Source organism: Haliaeetus leucocephalus, unplaced genomic scaffold (genome assembly GCF_000737465.1).
Source record: "Haliaeetus leucocephalus isolate CR32 unplaced genomic scaffold, Haliaeetus_leucocephalus-4.0 Scaffold678, whole genome shotgun sequence".
NCBI lineage: Eukaryota > Metazoa > Chordata > Aves > Accipitriformes > Accipitridae > Haliaeetus > Haliaeetus leucocephalus.
Genome location: NW_010973114.1, coordinates 4,769,626 through 4,784,307, shown reverse-complemented (window position 1 = coordinate 4,784,307; position 14,682 = coordinate 4,769,626). Strand labels below are relative to the sequence as shown.

General features: G+C 42.8%; 1 protein-coding gene across 6 annotated transcripts in view; it reads right to left on the bottom strand.

Moving 5' to 3' along the window:
* Positions 1-1,890: 1,890 nt before the first annotated feature.
* MAPK1IP1L (mitogen-activated protein kinase 1 interacting protein 1-like) overlaps positions 1,891-14,682 on the bottom strand; it is a 12,957-nt gene continuing 165 nt past the window's right edge. The window contains exons 1-4 of one of the 6 annotated variants that reach the window (XR_775160.1): positions 6,367-8,758; positions 5,110-5,823; positions 4,510-4,649; positions 1,891-4,220 (exon numbers count right to left, since the gene is read on the bottom strand). Coding sequence is in view for 5 of the 6 variants with exons in the window: in XM_010579802.1 (XP_010578104.1) it covers positions 4,638-4,649; positions 5,110-5,823; positions 6,367-6,394; positions 8,438-8,466 (783 nt within the window). In the remaining variant the exon portion in view is untranslated. Of the gene's footprint in view, positions 4,650-5,109; positions 5,824-6,366; positions 8,760-9,017; positions 9,037-13,525; positions 13,907-14,682 lie in introns of those variants that run through there. The other 5 variants (XM_010579804.1, XM_010579805.1, XM_010579802.1 and 2 more) reach the window with 5 other exon arrangements.

Sequence of the window (14,682 nt, the reverse complement as noted above, 5' to 3'; positions counted from 1 at the left end):
GCATACTGCCTTGGTGCACACAGCTTTTAACGTTGGATTTCCCACATACCCGAGAAATTCTGCAGGCAAGAGTGACCAAAAAAACCCCACCTTTTATCTTGCCATTATCAGCTTAATGGGTGTGTGCATGCACACACATTTTTAGATCAAGTTAACTCAAATTCCGCTGAATTGTGAGAGCAGAGGAAAAGTTATAGTTGATCCTCCCACTATGACTACCTTGAAAATGTATTTGGGCAAGCCGGGCCAATACGAAGTGACGTATGCAAACGTCACGTCTATATAGCCCTTATCCCTCTTCAGACCACGACCTTCGGTCCTGCAAGCCCTGCCCGCGCACCAGCCGCCCACACACCCGGGTATTGGTGACTCCCGGGCGCAGCCCAGACAGCGAGCGCAGAGCTCACGACTCCCAACGTCACAAATCCCAATATCCAGCCACAGAGCCTGGCCGGATCCAAGTCCACTCGAGATCTTTCTCCAGATGTCGCGGGGGTAAGCACACTACACTGTGCAATGCAGTGACAGTCAATCATGCAGTGTCTACTAGTTGATTAGAAGCTTGTAGTATAAGTTGAAACTTGTATTTCTTGATTTGCCAGATGACACTTAACATACTAATCTATTATGTGCCCAGTGAGTAACGGCTCCTTGAAGTGTATAGAACTGCATTCTAGTAATTGGAATTTTGCTCTTAACTTCACAAATTTTTCTATTAAGAAAAATACATATGAAAAGTTTTGTCCTTACTTAGGTGCCTAAGGGCTCTTACTACACAGAGGTTAAGGACAACCTTCCTATCAACGTCCCACCCTTTGGACAGTGCAGAGGCAGTTTCCAACAGGCTGGTCAGTGGATCAACACCTGGAGAGAGTTCCAGCGTCTGCCTTCACAATCCCAGACCAGAACTAATGCATCCTATGTTGTGGATCTAACTATGCACAAACTCACCACTTTGCAAGACCCCTGGAACAGTTTTTTCGAAACTAACTGCTCCCCTAAGAATTATGTAGATAAGTATCACTTGTCAGATGCTCCCCAAAACTTTAATTTTTGGGGGGCCTGCAGGGCAGTAAGCAATTAACATAATTGGATCACCATGCCCATGTCTTCATCTCTACCAGTGCAAGAGAGTTGCAAGAGACAATTCATTTGAGGAATCCAGAGCAGCAGACAATCCCACAGCTAAACACTCTTAAGATGAAGCATTGGCCACACAGTGTGTTGTTCTGTTAACAGATGTAAGGATTACATTTGGTGCACAGTCTAAGAAGAGCTTGTTTTCTAAGCCTTAAAGTGGATAAATATTTTTATTTCCATTCTTTACTGCTCACTGCTGCCATTTTTACCTTCCTGAAAGGGTGAAGGTGTGGACAAAGGGAGCAGCATGAAACCAGGACACCAGCTCAGCGTGAACCATTCTGTGGGCCACCATATATGAAGAACGTGAACACAGTGATGAGTGATGCCCAGACTTTGTAGTTCACACCACTGCCAAGCCCTGGAGTTTCTCAAACATTACTATCCACCCTATCCTACCAAACTCCTGAGAAGCATATAAAAAACATTGGTTTGCAGGCCACTTACCACATCCACATATGTCAATCTAGCACAGGAACTGTTCAGAGCCAGGAAAAAATCCACACCACACTCTCTTCACAGGTAAAAAATAAGTCCCATTCCTCCTCTAGAACAAGATCAGGTCTTTTTTTTTTTTTTCTCTCGATTAACAAGGCAGTTTATGAACAAGCGATACCTGAGGCTGACATGCTACAATAGAGCAATAGTCACATCCACATTTAATATGCCTTATGCACAGACTGCAAAAATCACAAAAGGAAGAGGAAAAACACTCACAGAAGTCAAGTAATTCTGATTTTATATTCAGTCTTTGCAAATCAAGGATGTCCTATTTTTACTATTCATTCAAGGCAAAAGTCTACACAAGCATGTCAAAAGCAGTAATTGAAAAACAGTAAACACAACAGTCTTGAAAATACGTTTAATGTCTAATCTTATACAAAAGTGACAGCATTTTCAAAAAAATATCAAATCCTGTATTTATAGCTTCTCACTATCATACAGCAATATTTGTTTCATCTAAAGAAAATACAGCAGCAGGTGATAATCTATACTTTAAAGATGTGATTGCTTATATTTCATATTGTAAACAAATGCAGTATGTCAATCTCAAAGCACAAGTCAAAACGAACTTCTCAGCAATTTAACTCAAATGATGCATAGAAATGTACAAATTCCATTGCAAAAGCTTCAGGCCAGAAGTTGCTCACACTTGACATAACATGTGATAAAGTTACTACACGGTATATAGTGACAACTTGAGTTTTTACACAATAGATTAACAGGTATACCCTTTTCACTGCTATGCAAAGAACTTTGCTCACAAAAACAAAGGGGTTATGAAACAGTTTTCATGACCTCAAGAAATACGAATATACATTGAAAAACATCCCATATATACTGAATTTTAGCCTAAATGTTCCAGTAATAAATCCTGCCTATTTCAGGAAGAACCTAGAAGTCTAGTTACTTTTACAAATCCCCTTTCCAAAAATCATTACTCACTACGTTTGCTTCATCCTTTCCTACCTATTCCCATTCCCTGCAAAGACATATGGCCAGTGCAATTTCAAACTGGAGTGCTGCTACTGCATGATCCATTCATTTGGAATAAATGTTTTTTCATTACATTGATTTATAATCTAAGGCTGCAGGTATCAAAAAAGCACTTGAGCAAATGTAGTCAGTGTTCTCTTACGTTTTTGATGAGTCTTGCCAAGATCTAAGCCAAGTTGGTTTGGGGGACAACTGGGGCTTGTTTAAGGTTAGTGAAGACTTGTACTTTTGGTTCCTATTCTAGGGTTACAGATGCTAGGTTTTAAGCTGAAATGTTAAGTATTTTTTGTTCAGCTCCAGTATTGTCTTCCTAAAACAAAAAAGACACATACCTTTGCTATTAGCTTTCATGACATTAGATTAAAACAGCCACAGCCAAGCTGACTGCTTTCTTCTGCAAAAACATTGCAGGATTTTGCCATAAAGGCTAAGACTACTAACAAGCATCACCACCAGGTCACCCCATTTGTTTTTTTTAAGTAGTCCATCACATGCATGCAGGAAGCCACGACAAGGTACTGGAAGAGAATTAACTTGCTTTCACAGTTCCATGATACAAAGACTCCCTAATGAGCTACCATGTTAAGCAAAATTTGTTCCTAATTCTACCTACAGAGGCTAAGTTAGGATATCCCCAGCTGGGGATGAAACAAACTGTCCATGGTCAAAGTCTAGGCTATGAAGTACCACGAAGAGTGCCAGAACTCCTCACTGACACATGGCTGTGTGTCTTGGTAATGCTAAACTAGCATTGCAGCAAACCCCTTGCATGCTCTTTGCACAGATATGGCAGGAATATGAAAACTTACTGCAGTGCCCCTTCAGAGGGGGGACAGCTACGCAGCAGTGCACAGGCTTCTAGACATTCAATTACTCCCAAATTACACTTACTCAGTGAGGTATGCAGACACCGAGCTGAGAACAGAGGACTTCTCCCCATTACAATATTTGGCAGAGGCCCGATGAGACCTCCTCGTTCTCAACTGTGGCAATAAGGATCTTTGTAGCTGACAGAACTAAACGCCAAGCCAAGAACTGCTGGGAAGGGAATTGTCAGGTTGGGTTTTTTTATCTTTTAAGCTCAAGTTCAGTTTCAGGGACTCTGAAAAAGTCTGCCAAGTTTACACAACCCAGCAGCAAGGTCAAATTTTAAATGACTAGAACCCAGGTTAGAAATAGGGAAGTACCTTACCTAAGTGGGAATCAGTTTCTCTTTACATAGACCAAGCCAAACTTCCAACCACCACAGAATGAGAACTGGCAAAATGATGTCCTCATTTGCATGCATAAAACTCACATTTGTTGATTCAAAGTTAACTGCACATCCAGGTTATTTAATTTGCACATAAATGCCTGTTTGTGAACACGAACAGTGTGCTGACAAGTCAGACCAAGTATTTCGAATGCGCATCTTCTCTTCCGTAGTCCCAGACTGAGCAATTGTTTTGAGTATATACAAAATGCTGAGAAAACCTTCAAGTTCACATGCTCTGTTTCTTTAGTTTGAATTACTGTAGCATGTTCAAAAATTTGATTTCTTGACAAAAATCTTGAAACACTTTTTATTGACATTTTAGAATAACCTGAAAAGCGACAAAATATGACCATCCATCCATTCAGTGACCAGCACAAGTCTGGCAACAAGACTTAAAGCATTCATGGAAATTTAAGAATTAACTTTTTTTTTTTTTTTTAAGTCCTTGGGCCTGATTCTTTATAATCCTTACTTGGCAACTCCCATTTTTCCAAGGAATACTTGCCAACATAAGAACCACAGATGTTAGTTTTATTTCTGCTCTTCCAAATTCATTAAATCAAACAATTATGCCAGCATACGAGCAAGGTAAATTTATGCAAACTGCTCCTTCATACCTCAAATGCACGTACAAGAGGCAAGTATTCTTCATAGCCCCAAACATTACTGAAACAAAAACCGTAAAAATCTCTGTAAGTAGTGGATGAAGGTGGAAAGCTACAGTATTTTGTTGCCCAGAACGTATTCAACGGTAAGGCTGCAAGAGACAATAATTCATGGTCAATACAGGCTTTTCACAAAGCAGTTAATTCACAGTTACAAAAATTCTTAATTAAAAACAAATTCATCCTTACAATTTGTTATTCCCTCCCTCTGTACCCTAGAAGCAATCTCTCTAGATTACAGAGACTAGAATATTTTCTCTTTTAGCAATTATTAGAAGGCTTTCCCCCCTTTTTTGCCTTTTAGAGAAGGCTTTCCAAGTAGTGGAAGACCACTGTAATGTGATGCTTAGATGCACTCCAACTTGATATAATTTCACTGTCCTAGCATATTTAGTTAAGTGTTTAAGAAGTTGGCTATTATTCCGCTGACTACAGAAATAAGACAGATGTGCTGAAATTCCTTACCTGCACTAACAGGTCTTATGCAACACAATTTCCATGCTTAAAAGTGTAACATTTTAGAGTAATTCAAGACCAAAATTAAATACTCACATGGGGACCACCAGGCATTGATGGAGCACCAGCAGGACCAGATGGCACTTGAAAAGGATTAGGGGGCGTAGGATATAGTCCTGGAGCTGGATATGATCCTGTGGGTGGAGGAAATGGACCTGGCGGTGAAGGTCCCCATGTTCCAGGTGGGACCGTACCCCATGGTACTGTTGGTGCAGCCCCTGGAGTCTGGGTAGGAGCGGAATATGGCCCTGGGGGTGGATATGGCATGCTAGGTGCAGGATACTGCCCTCCCATTGTTGGTCCCCATGCTCCAGAGGGCATGGATCCCCATGGCCCAACGGGAGCAGGAGGTGCAGCTGGCTCTGTTGGACCACCATAAGGTCTTGGAAGCTCTGGAAAGGGCATATTTGGTGGAGGATATTGCCCTGGTGGGACAGGACCTGGCACAGTTGGGGGTGGATATGGACCACCAGGAGGAGGGCAAGAGGGTCCAGTAGGAGGAGGAGGAAATGGAGCAGGCGGTCCAGGGGGCATTGAAGGATACATTCCTGTTGGTGGAGGTCCGAATGGCACGCTGGAAGCGGACGTATTTGGTGGCAGTCCGGCTGGCGCCGTAGGGGGAGCACTTGGGTTGTTCCAAGGATTCGAAGTTGGCCAACCCTGCGGTGGCTGACCAGGCTGTTGACCAGGTTTTGTACTGCTCACTTTGGAGGTTTTAGCAGGCGACTGATCTGGTAAAGCATCTGCCAACTAAAAGATAAAGCATCAGTGAGAACATAAAATGCCTACAGGACTTACTGGTTGCAGACATTCACCCACTATGTGTATACGTTTCAGTTGCCAAAACAGGAGGAGAAGAGCTCTTTGTTGCTGCACAGAGAGCATTACGTTCATTTTTGTGCAGCTTCTATCGTTAAGGGAGAAGAGGCATTCTGACATGCTGCAGTTAGAAAACCAAAGATAAAAGGTGACCTACCACACATAGCAATAAGCAATTTCAGCGCAAATCCGAAAAGAAAAGATTTTCATAGGTTTCCATTACAGCTATTCTGACACTATTAAAGCACAACTCCCTTGTTAATATCACAGCAGAAGAGAACCCACAAGGCACCTAGCAGCTTCATGTTTAGTCCACAGATTGCTACATCTACCCAAAAGGAAAACACCACAACTGCAATACAGAGGAAATCGCCTCTCAACTGTAAGCTCCCCTTCTTCTTGAAAAAGTATGTCAACTTTTAGAATGAAGTAACACAACTGGCTGATCTTCAGGAAAGAAAAACTGTTACTTACCGAAAAATCATCAGTTCCAGACATTTTGCTGAAAAGTAAGGTAAGATAAAGTGAAATTTGTTGAAAATAATAAAAGTATTTCAAGCAAGAGTTCATGAGACAAACTCTACATTTGTCTCATTCAAACCACAGCAAGTGTTGAACTGGCAGCAGCTCTTAGCATTGGCTTTGTTTTAATGACTCTGGCCCACAAAGATACGCGCTACCCAAATACTTTCCTCTTGAGAAAGTTCTCACAAAAAGGAAAGTCTTCAGCCTCTACCTGTCTCATCTCAGACAGGACTGACACATAAGGTTAAATGTGTCACATTATACTAAGAAAAAAATATTTCAAGTATTCATACCAAGGACGCAGCCTACCAAGACAGCAACGCCTGTAAAGTATTCAAGGTCTTTTCTAAACCAGGACTCAGAAAAGGTATGGCAGGCTGCTTGCAGGTAAAGTTAATGCATCTAAACCAAAACAAGATTAAATCCCCACGCAAATCTTACTGTCAGAAATACAGGAACTGCAGTTTGCTGATGCTTTATCCCCCAATTATTTCAAAACACATTAAAGGTAGTGGATGATCTTATTTATGTTCACTGACTCTAGCTAGCTAGCCTTAACTGAATGTAGACATGGCAAAGGTGTCATTAATGCATACCTAACTTCTAACCTCTCAACACTTACAAGAAGCACTGAAAACAGGGACCAATGAGTCATGTGCTATCTTTTCATGAAGGCAACTACTGCACTTAAAGCTTTCCAGAGCTTCACCACAATGAACACCGACTGGCTTTGTCAATCTTTATTAGCCATGCAAAAGGGCAGCTGAGTTACACTCAGTTTGACTAACTGACAACAAATACAGAGTAGAGGTGAATAACTGTTAAAAAGATGACCAAAAGCTGGTGAAATAGGTAGATGTGCCCCAGGACAGCCAGAAGGTTTTAGGGGAGACTGTAGGAGATAGAGAGGAACATAAGAGGAGGAAAAATGCAAAATATAAGTGAAGAGCACAAATACTACTGCCAAGTTGACCCTCATGAAAAACAATCCTTGGTTTTCCTTGTTGATGGTGAAGACCTGACTTTTAACACAGAGACTGGTCTCAGGGATGGAGGTCTGCACAGAGAGCCTGTAACAAATAGCTTTATATGGTCCATTAGATTATAAACTACATAACGTTCATATAAACTAGAGTAATCTCTGAAACTGTATTGTGAGTTTATTACTATCTATTCCTAATCTTAGGACAGTACTGGATCAGAACAAGGGGCCATTCAGCTCAGCATCCCATTTTATCTTCAACAATGACCAGCAGGGAAGAATAAGAACAGGGATGACAGTCACCCCAATACTTCAGTGATACCAAGCTCAGAGACTTCCTAAGTTGTAGGCAATTTCTGTGGAATAACAGCCCTCATATAACTTCTTTTCCACAAACACATCTGGTTTCCCTGCTTGTACCTACAACATCCATTGGCAAGGAACTCCACAGGGCTGCTATTTGTTAAACAAAAAGGCCCCTTCTTTTTTGTTCTAAACCTGGATCTTACTAGTTTCAGTTGTTGCTCCTTCATTCTTGCAGCTGAGGAAAACAGCAAGTCTATTCTTATCCACCCTACCCATGCTGATCATTATTCTACAGATTTTTACCATTTTCTTTTAGCTGTTCCTTCTCCAGGCTGCGAGCTCTAGCTTATTTCATTGACCCTTGTGCAGCAGCTATTCCATACCTTTGATTACGCTCTCTGCTTCTCTTTGAGGCTTTTCCAATTCTTTTGTATCTTTTGAGATGAATGACAAGAAAGAACCACACAGAATTCAAGATGTGAGATAACCATTGATTTATACAGTTTCATAATTATGTTCTGGTTTGTCTTCTATTTCCTTCCTAATACTTCCTAATGTTTCATCTGCTTTTTGATCACTACGGAACTGACACTATTGTGGCAATATTTCATTCCTCAGTGTTAAGGGTCAGCCCATCATTTTATATATGAAATTATGTGCACCAGTCTACATTTATCTACTCTGAATTACATCAGATTTATCAACATTGAATTATATCTGCCATTTTATTACCTAATCCTTTCTTTCCTGAATGGCTTCATATCAACAAGACACTGCTCATCTCATTTCCCAAGTTATTTATGACCACTCCGAGCAACCCAGACCCCTGTGGAAACACAGTGAACTTCTCAGGTTACACCTAATAATTTAAATAAACCTTGCAAGAAATACCTCATAATTTAAATAAACCTTTTAAGAAATACCTACCTACAAAGTTAGCACCCTGGTGGAAGTCAGTGCCTAATTGCATGAATCCAAAGGTTTGTTAAAGCTCCAGCATTAGCTTATAACAGCATGTGGTGGGTTATCCCTGGCTGAACACCAGGTGCCCACCAAAGCTGTTCTATCCCCCCCCCCCCCCCACCTGAACAGGTGAGAGAAAATATAACAAAAGGCGCATGAATCGAGATAAGGACAGGGAGAGATCACTCAAGCAATTACCATCACAGGCAAAACAGACTCAACTTCGGGAAAATTAACTTAATTTATTACCAATCAACCAGAGTAGGGTAATGAGAAATAAAACCAAATACCTTCCCTCCACCCCTCCCTTCTTCCTGGGCACAGCTTCACTCCCAGATTCTCTACCTACCCGCCCCGCGGCACAGGGGGACAGGGAATGGGGGTTACGGTCAGTTCATTGCACATTGTCTCTGCCGCTTCGTCCTTTTCAGGGGCAGGACTCCTCACACTCTTCCCCTGGTCCAGCGTGGGGTCCCTCCCATGGGAGACAGTCCTCCACGAACTTCTCCAATGTGGGTCCTTCCCACAGGCTGCAGTTCTTCACGAACTGCTCCAGCGTGGGTCCCTTCCACAGGCTGCAGTCCTTCAGGCACAGACTGCTCCAGCGTGGGTGTCCCACGGGGTCACAAGTCCTGACAGAAAACCTGCTCCAGCGTGGGCTCCTCTCTCCATGGGGCCACAGGTCCTGCCAGGAGCCTGCTCCAGCGCAGGCTTCCCACGGGGTCACAGCCTCCTTTGGGCATCCCCCTGCTCCAGCGTGGGGTCCTCCCCGGGCTGCAGGTGGAGATCTGCTCCCCCGTGGACCTCCCTGGGCTGCAAGGAACAGCCTGCCTCCTCACCATGGTCTTCCCCACGGGCTGCAGGGGAATCCCTACTCTGGCACCTGGAGCATCTCCTCCCCTCCTTCTGCACTGACCTGGAGGTCTGCACCAAGGATTGTTGCTCTCACATATTCTCACTCCTCTCTCTGGCTGCAGTTGCTGTTGCACAGCAACTTTTCCCCTTTCTCAAATCTGTTATCTTAGAGGTGCTACCACTGTCACTGATGGGCTTGGCCTTGGCAGGTCCACCTTAGAGCCAGCTGGCATTGGCTCTGCTGGACATAGGGGAAGCTTCTAGCAGCTTGCCGCAGAAGCCACCCCTGTAGCCACCCCTGCTACCAAAACCTTGCCACACAAACCCAATACACAGCAGTAGTTCCTTCAAGTAAGTACAAATATCTGTATCAGATGAGGTAGACTGTTCAGATAGATGACTATTTGTTTAAAGTTGAGAAACCAACTGAATTACATCAGGAAAGTGGTTTCTGCTCCCATTTTTAACAGCTGAGCTGTTCAAGAGACATCTACCAGAAAAAGCTCAATTTCTCTTCAATAAATACCTCTGATGTTAAAAGAGTTCATTAGTTTTTGCAATGTACCATGCTCAATAATAATCAGAGGTTGATATGTGCTTTTTACTGGCATTGTAGTTCAATTTACCTATATAGACATAGAAGCTATTTAATATAACCCATAAAATATAGGAAATAAATCATTAATATACAGACAAGTACAAAAATAACTTTTTACGTAAGTGCACATGTAGATGTATTCATAAGAAAAAAACCCAAACAAAACCAGGTTAACAAAAAGCAACAGCAAAACAGGCCAAGAGAATCATCCTTTCTTTAGGCAGATGGAGAGATGGAATAAGACCAACTGAAAAACAGATCTACAAGAGACTGAAAAAAAGCTCACAGAAGAAGTTCAAACATATGCCGCAAGGGAGAGAAGGAAGAAAGGAAACAAACCTGAAGGAGAACTCAGAAGAAAATCCCATGATCTGTCACAAAAGTGACAGAGAGTAGTAAATTCAAGTCAAAGCAGTGGATGAATACAGTTGAAACAGGCCTGCTTACAAAATATCAACAAATACCCCCAATATTTGTCAGTAGGTAATTTCAAAAATACTTCTGTGACATGAAAATTAAGGAAACAATTCTACTGCATGACTTATGAAAAAAAGTGTAGTTAAGCATAGCTTATAATGAGATTTAGTGGCTTTTTTACTTTGGCAAGCAGACAAGAGCAACATTTGTTGGCAACATTTAGCATAACTGAGTCAATGCCAAGCATGTCAAGGATCCTCTCACAGACAGGATGGCCTACTTCAGGGACATTTTTTAAACATACATTTAATCTGGGTACTGCCACCTTCATTTAAGAAAAAAGAAACTGAAATTACCATTAGATGCATTCAGAGAACATATGAACTAATTTGTACTTAAACCTAGAATCCATATTCCATTCAAGTCATTCAACACTAGTATAAAGCACTTCAATCAAAACCTTACAGAAATATCAATTATATTTGTATTGCCCAAGGTATTCACATGCTCACAAATTGGACTCAGAGACACTGTCAGACAGAAGACCTCCATGTAACTCCATTTTAAAGTCCCCACTGGTCACGCGTGGGCTCAAGATTTTAGAAGAATGTACTGCATGGTGCCTTGACTAGATTTCTAGAGTCAACAGAGTTAACAAATGGACTCTCATTTTCTCTTGAAGCTTTCCTAGAAGAGCACTGCGCAAGCACTGACATGAGCAGAGAAAAGCCGATTCATGTAATAGCTGTCCATTTGCCACATTTAAACTCTACTTCCAACTACTCTTTCCTGGACTTGGGGGGGGAGAAAGAGTGAGTGGAAAGAGCATTCAGGAGTTTAAGTAATTTGGCTGGGAGTAAAAAGACTACAGAACTGGCAGCATTCAAACTGAAGGCCTGCTCGCATCCAGTGTGCTGTAAGATAAGATTTCCTTTGTTTTCTGAAGGCCGCCGCCCCTGGAAACATCCCCTGCTTTCCAGAAGCGCAGAGCCTGCCAGCTCCAGATCGGCTGGTCAGGGCACCATTTCTCAGCCACCTCTGAGAACACATTTGGCCAGATGCGAGGGAGAGACTGACATCTGCAAAAAAGGCATCTAGGAGCAGAATCTCTCTCATCCTTTACCCTGAAAAGCAATGAGACGGCATGAAGGACTTCCACTGCACCTACCCAGAAACCATACACAGCCAAATCTTCAGACCACAGTCCAAGCCCTCCTGGACACCCACGAGCTGCTCCCAAAAATGAACAGCAGGTAGACGAGACAAGCAAGCCTGCTGGGCTCTGTGCCGCAGGCTGGAGAAAGGTTAGGAAGCACTCCTCTGACATGGCACTGGCAGGCTAGGTCTACCAACAGCGTTCAAGACCAGCTGGCGATTTTCAGAGAGGTCTGTGAAAACCCCATTTCTGGAAGCGTGATGCTACATGTGGCATACTAAATCTGTCCTACTAAACAGCTTCCACAGTGTTTTTTAAGCTCTAAACCCTCTCTGATCACATCCAGCCCAACTGAAACTGATGGATGCAGCAGCATTTTTTCCCATGCTCTTGCCTTTCCTGGCTTTTATCCATCATCAGTCCTCAGGGACCCTCATTAGAAGGAGCTGTCCAAAACAGTTTTTCTCTCTTTTACTAAATGCTATCCAAAACTAAGCATCAACTGCCTGGGGTTTTTTTTGGTTTGCGTTTGTTGGTTTTTTTTTTTTTTGAGTTGTATGACATTTTTCGAACACTTGATGTGCCCAATTTAGTTCCTGTCTCCAAGATTATCTTTCAAACACAGAAAAATGCTTTCTAGACGCAACAGGCTCTGCTGCATTTCCACTGGGTGGCATGGCTCTCCCAGCAAAGAAGTTCTTTTGTCACTGTAACATGACTAATACCTACCAGCATAACCTCATCTACAACAAGATTTCTGCCCACATAAGTATAACTACCCAACATAGCTATACAGATAAAATGGAAGAGAGACCAAATCTTTGACAGCTTCTAAATGTTTTCTAACATATGCAGATTTCTGCAGCTTCTACCTTCAGGCATTAAGCGTCAACATTTTATAGCTGGCCTTTCCCTATCTTTAATGCCTTCTCAGCAGCTGCACTGATGCACTTACGTACCATGCAATCATTTAGTCCGACCTGCATGTTTATTCATTGGGAGAACAAAGACAATTGGTAAACAGACTGAAGGGAAAAAAACAACAGTTACATCACTAGTAGCTACGTGAGATTTGGTAATCTTTCTGCCCCTTCCCACATCCATTTTGACTGACAAAAAGGAGAGAAGTCAGATTTTTAGTTTTCAGAATTTCCGGACAGATTGAATTAAGAGTGTCAACCAAAATGTTGCATTTGCTATAAATTATCAACTACCAGAAAAAAATATTCTTCAAAATAGAGGTCTTACCAGTTTCCAAAACCTGTAAAATATAAAGCCATAAGGAACTGTAATCTGTTCCAGTCTTCCACCCATGACAGGCCATTCAGTTTCACAGCTGCCTCCCCACCAAGACCAGACCTAATCACTTCAGATGGTAACCACATCACAGGCAGATGGTTCCAAACCAGCAGACATCTATCACTTCTGAGGTGGCTTGTTTGTGTGCCAGCTGTGATACAAAATCAGTGGAGAACAGCGAGTCTCCATTGCCAAAGATTACTCCTGTCCACACCATCCTACCCTGTGAATCTTGCAGAAGATGTATTAGTCCAGCAGCTCCAAATAATTAAAACATATCTTCCACAGTTGCCTCTCAACTTTCTTGAGAGCTGTGGAGCCCATTCTCAGCATGTTATCCTCATTTTTTAAAGTGTGCTTTATTTCTCATTTATAGCTTTAGCTTCCAATTATCAATTCTTCAGAAGTCTTCCCAAACTAGCTGTAAAAGCTATATAAAGAATACCTGTGTTCTCCTCCTACCAAAGTTATATACTCAGGAATTATCAGCTTAATTATTTTTATCTGTTTTGGATGAAATAAACATACTCACCCCGAGTGTGAGTGATTATCAAATCTCTTCACTGCAGGGTTTTTGGTGTGTTGTCCCCGTAGCCCCCCCCCCCAAAAAATCAAAACTGTGTGTCATATTCCAGTTCTAGCCTCAACAGTAACAAACCACACACCCTTCTGCTCCTTAACATAGGCTCTTTTCCAGGACAACTGCTTTTCAGGATACAATCTCGCTGCATGGATACAGCTGGCATCTTTCGCATCTTGATTTGGCACTGTTAAAACGTACTTGAATGAACTCGAGTTTCAGGAATATCAAAAGTGCTTTCCAGGACTGACTTGATATTTACCACAAATTTTTGCATCAGCCACTGGCCTCCACAGGTCTTGGGGAAAGTAGTTTCAGGGTGTGTCATTTTTGCTTAAAAAAAAAAAAAAGCTACCTTTGTTCTAACATCCACTGACAATGAACAGCATCAGATCAACGCTGTTTTCCATAGAAATCACCTAGAAGCAAGTTCTCTCTCAGAGATGAAACCTGTCGGATAAGTAGTTCTCTCTCCAAGCAATGTGCCCTTTTATACCACACAGTGCTAGCTTTCCCAGTAAGTCAGCTACCTCGTTAACATTTGATAAAATGAATCAATTCATCATAAACTGCAAGAAAATGACTTGCCTGAGCCCTTCTTTGGCGAAGAACCTTTGAGTTAGAGTCACTGACACGCAATCCACCACCATTTATATAGTCATTTACAGATTACGACCATATAGCATAAACACAAGCCGAGAGAGCATTCTACCCGGCCAAGACACAAACAGCCACCACCGTTACACAGAGTAAACCGGGATCCGCTACAAACGAACCTCCTTCGCTGTGCCGACATCAGCAAAGCCGGCCCCACGTAACCGAAAGCGGCAGCAGCCATTAGGCCGCCACCGGCACCCCCAACCAATACGCCCTCCCCCGGCGGCGGGTCTCCGGGCGGGGGGAGGCCGGTTTCTGCCACTCACTCAAGGCCAGCGACCCCCGGTACCACCCCTCCGCAGCTCGCCGGGGCTGAGCGAGTCGGCGGCACCTCCCCGCCCGCCTCTCCCGGGGGTTTGAAGAGGGAAGAGCCAGCTGCGGCCCGGCGGTCGCCGGGGGCGGTGTGGGGTGGAAACCCCCTCCCTTCCCGTCCCTCCCCACCCCGGTCAGGC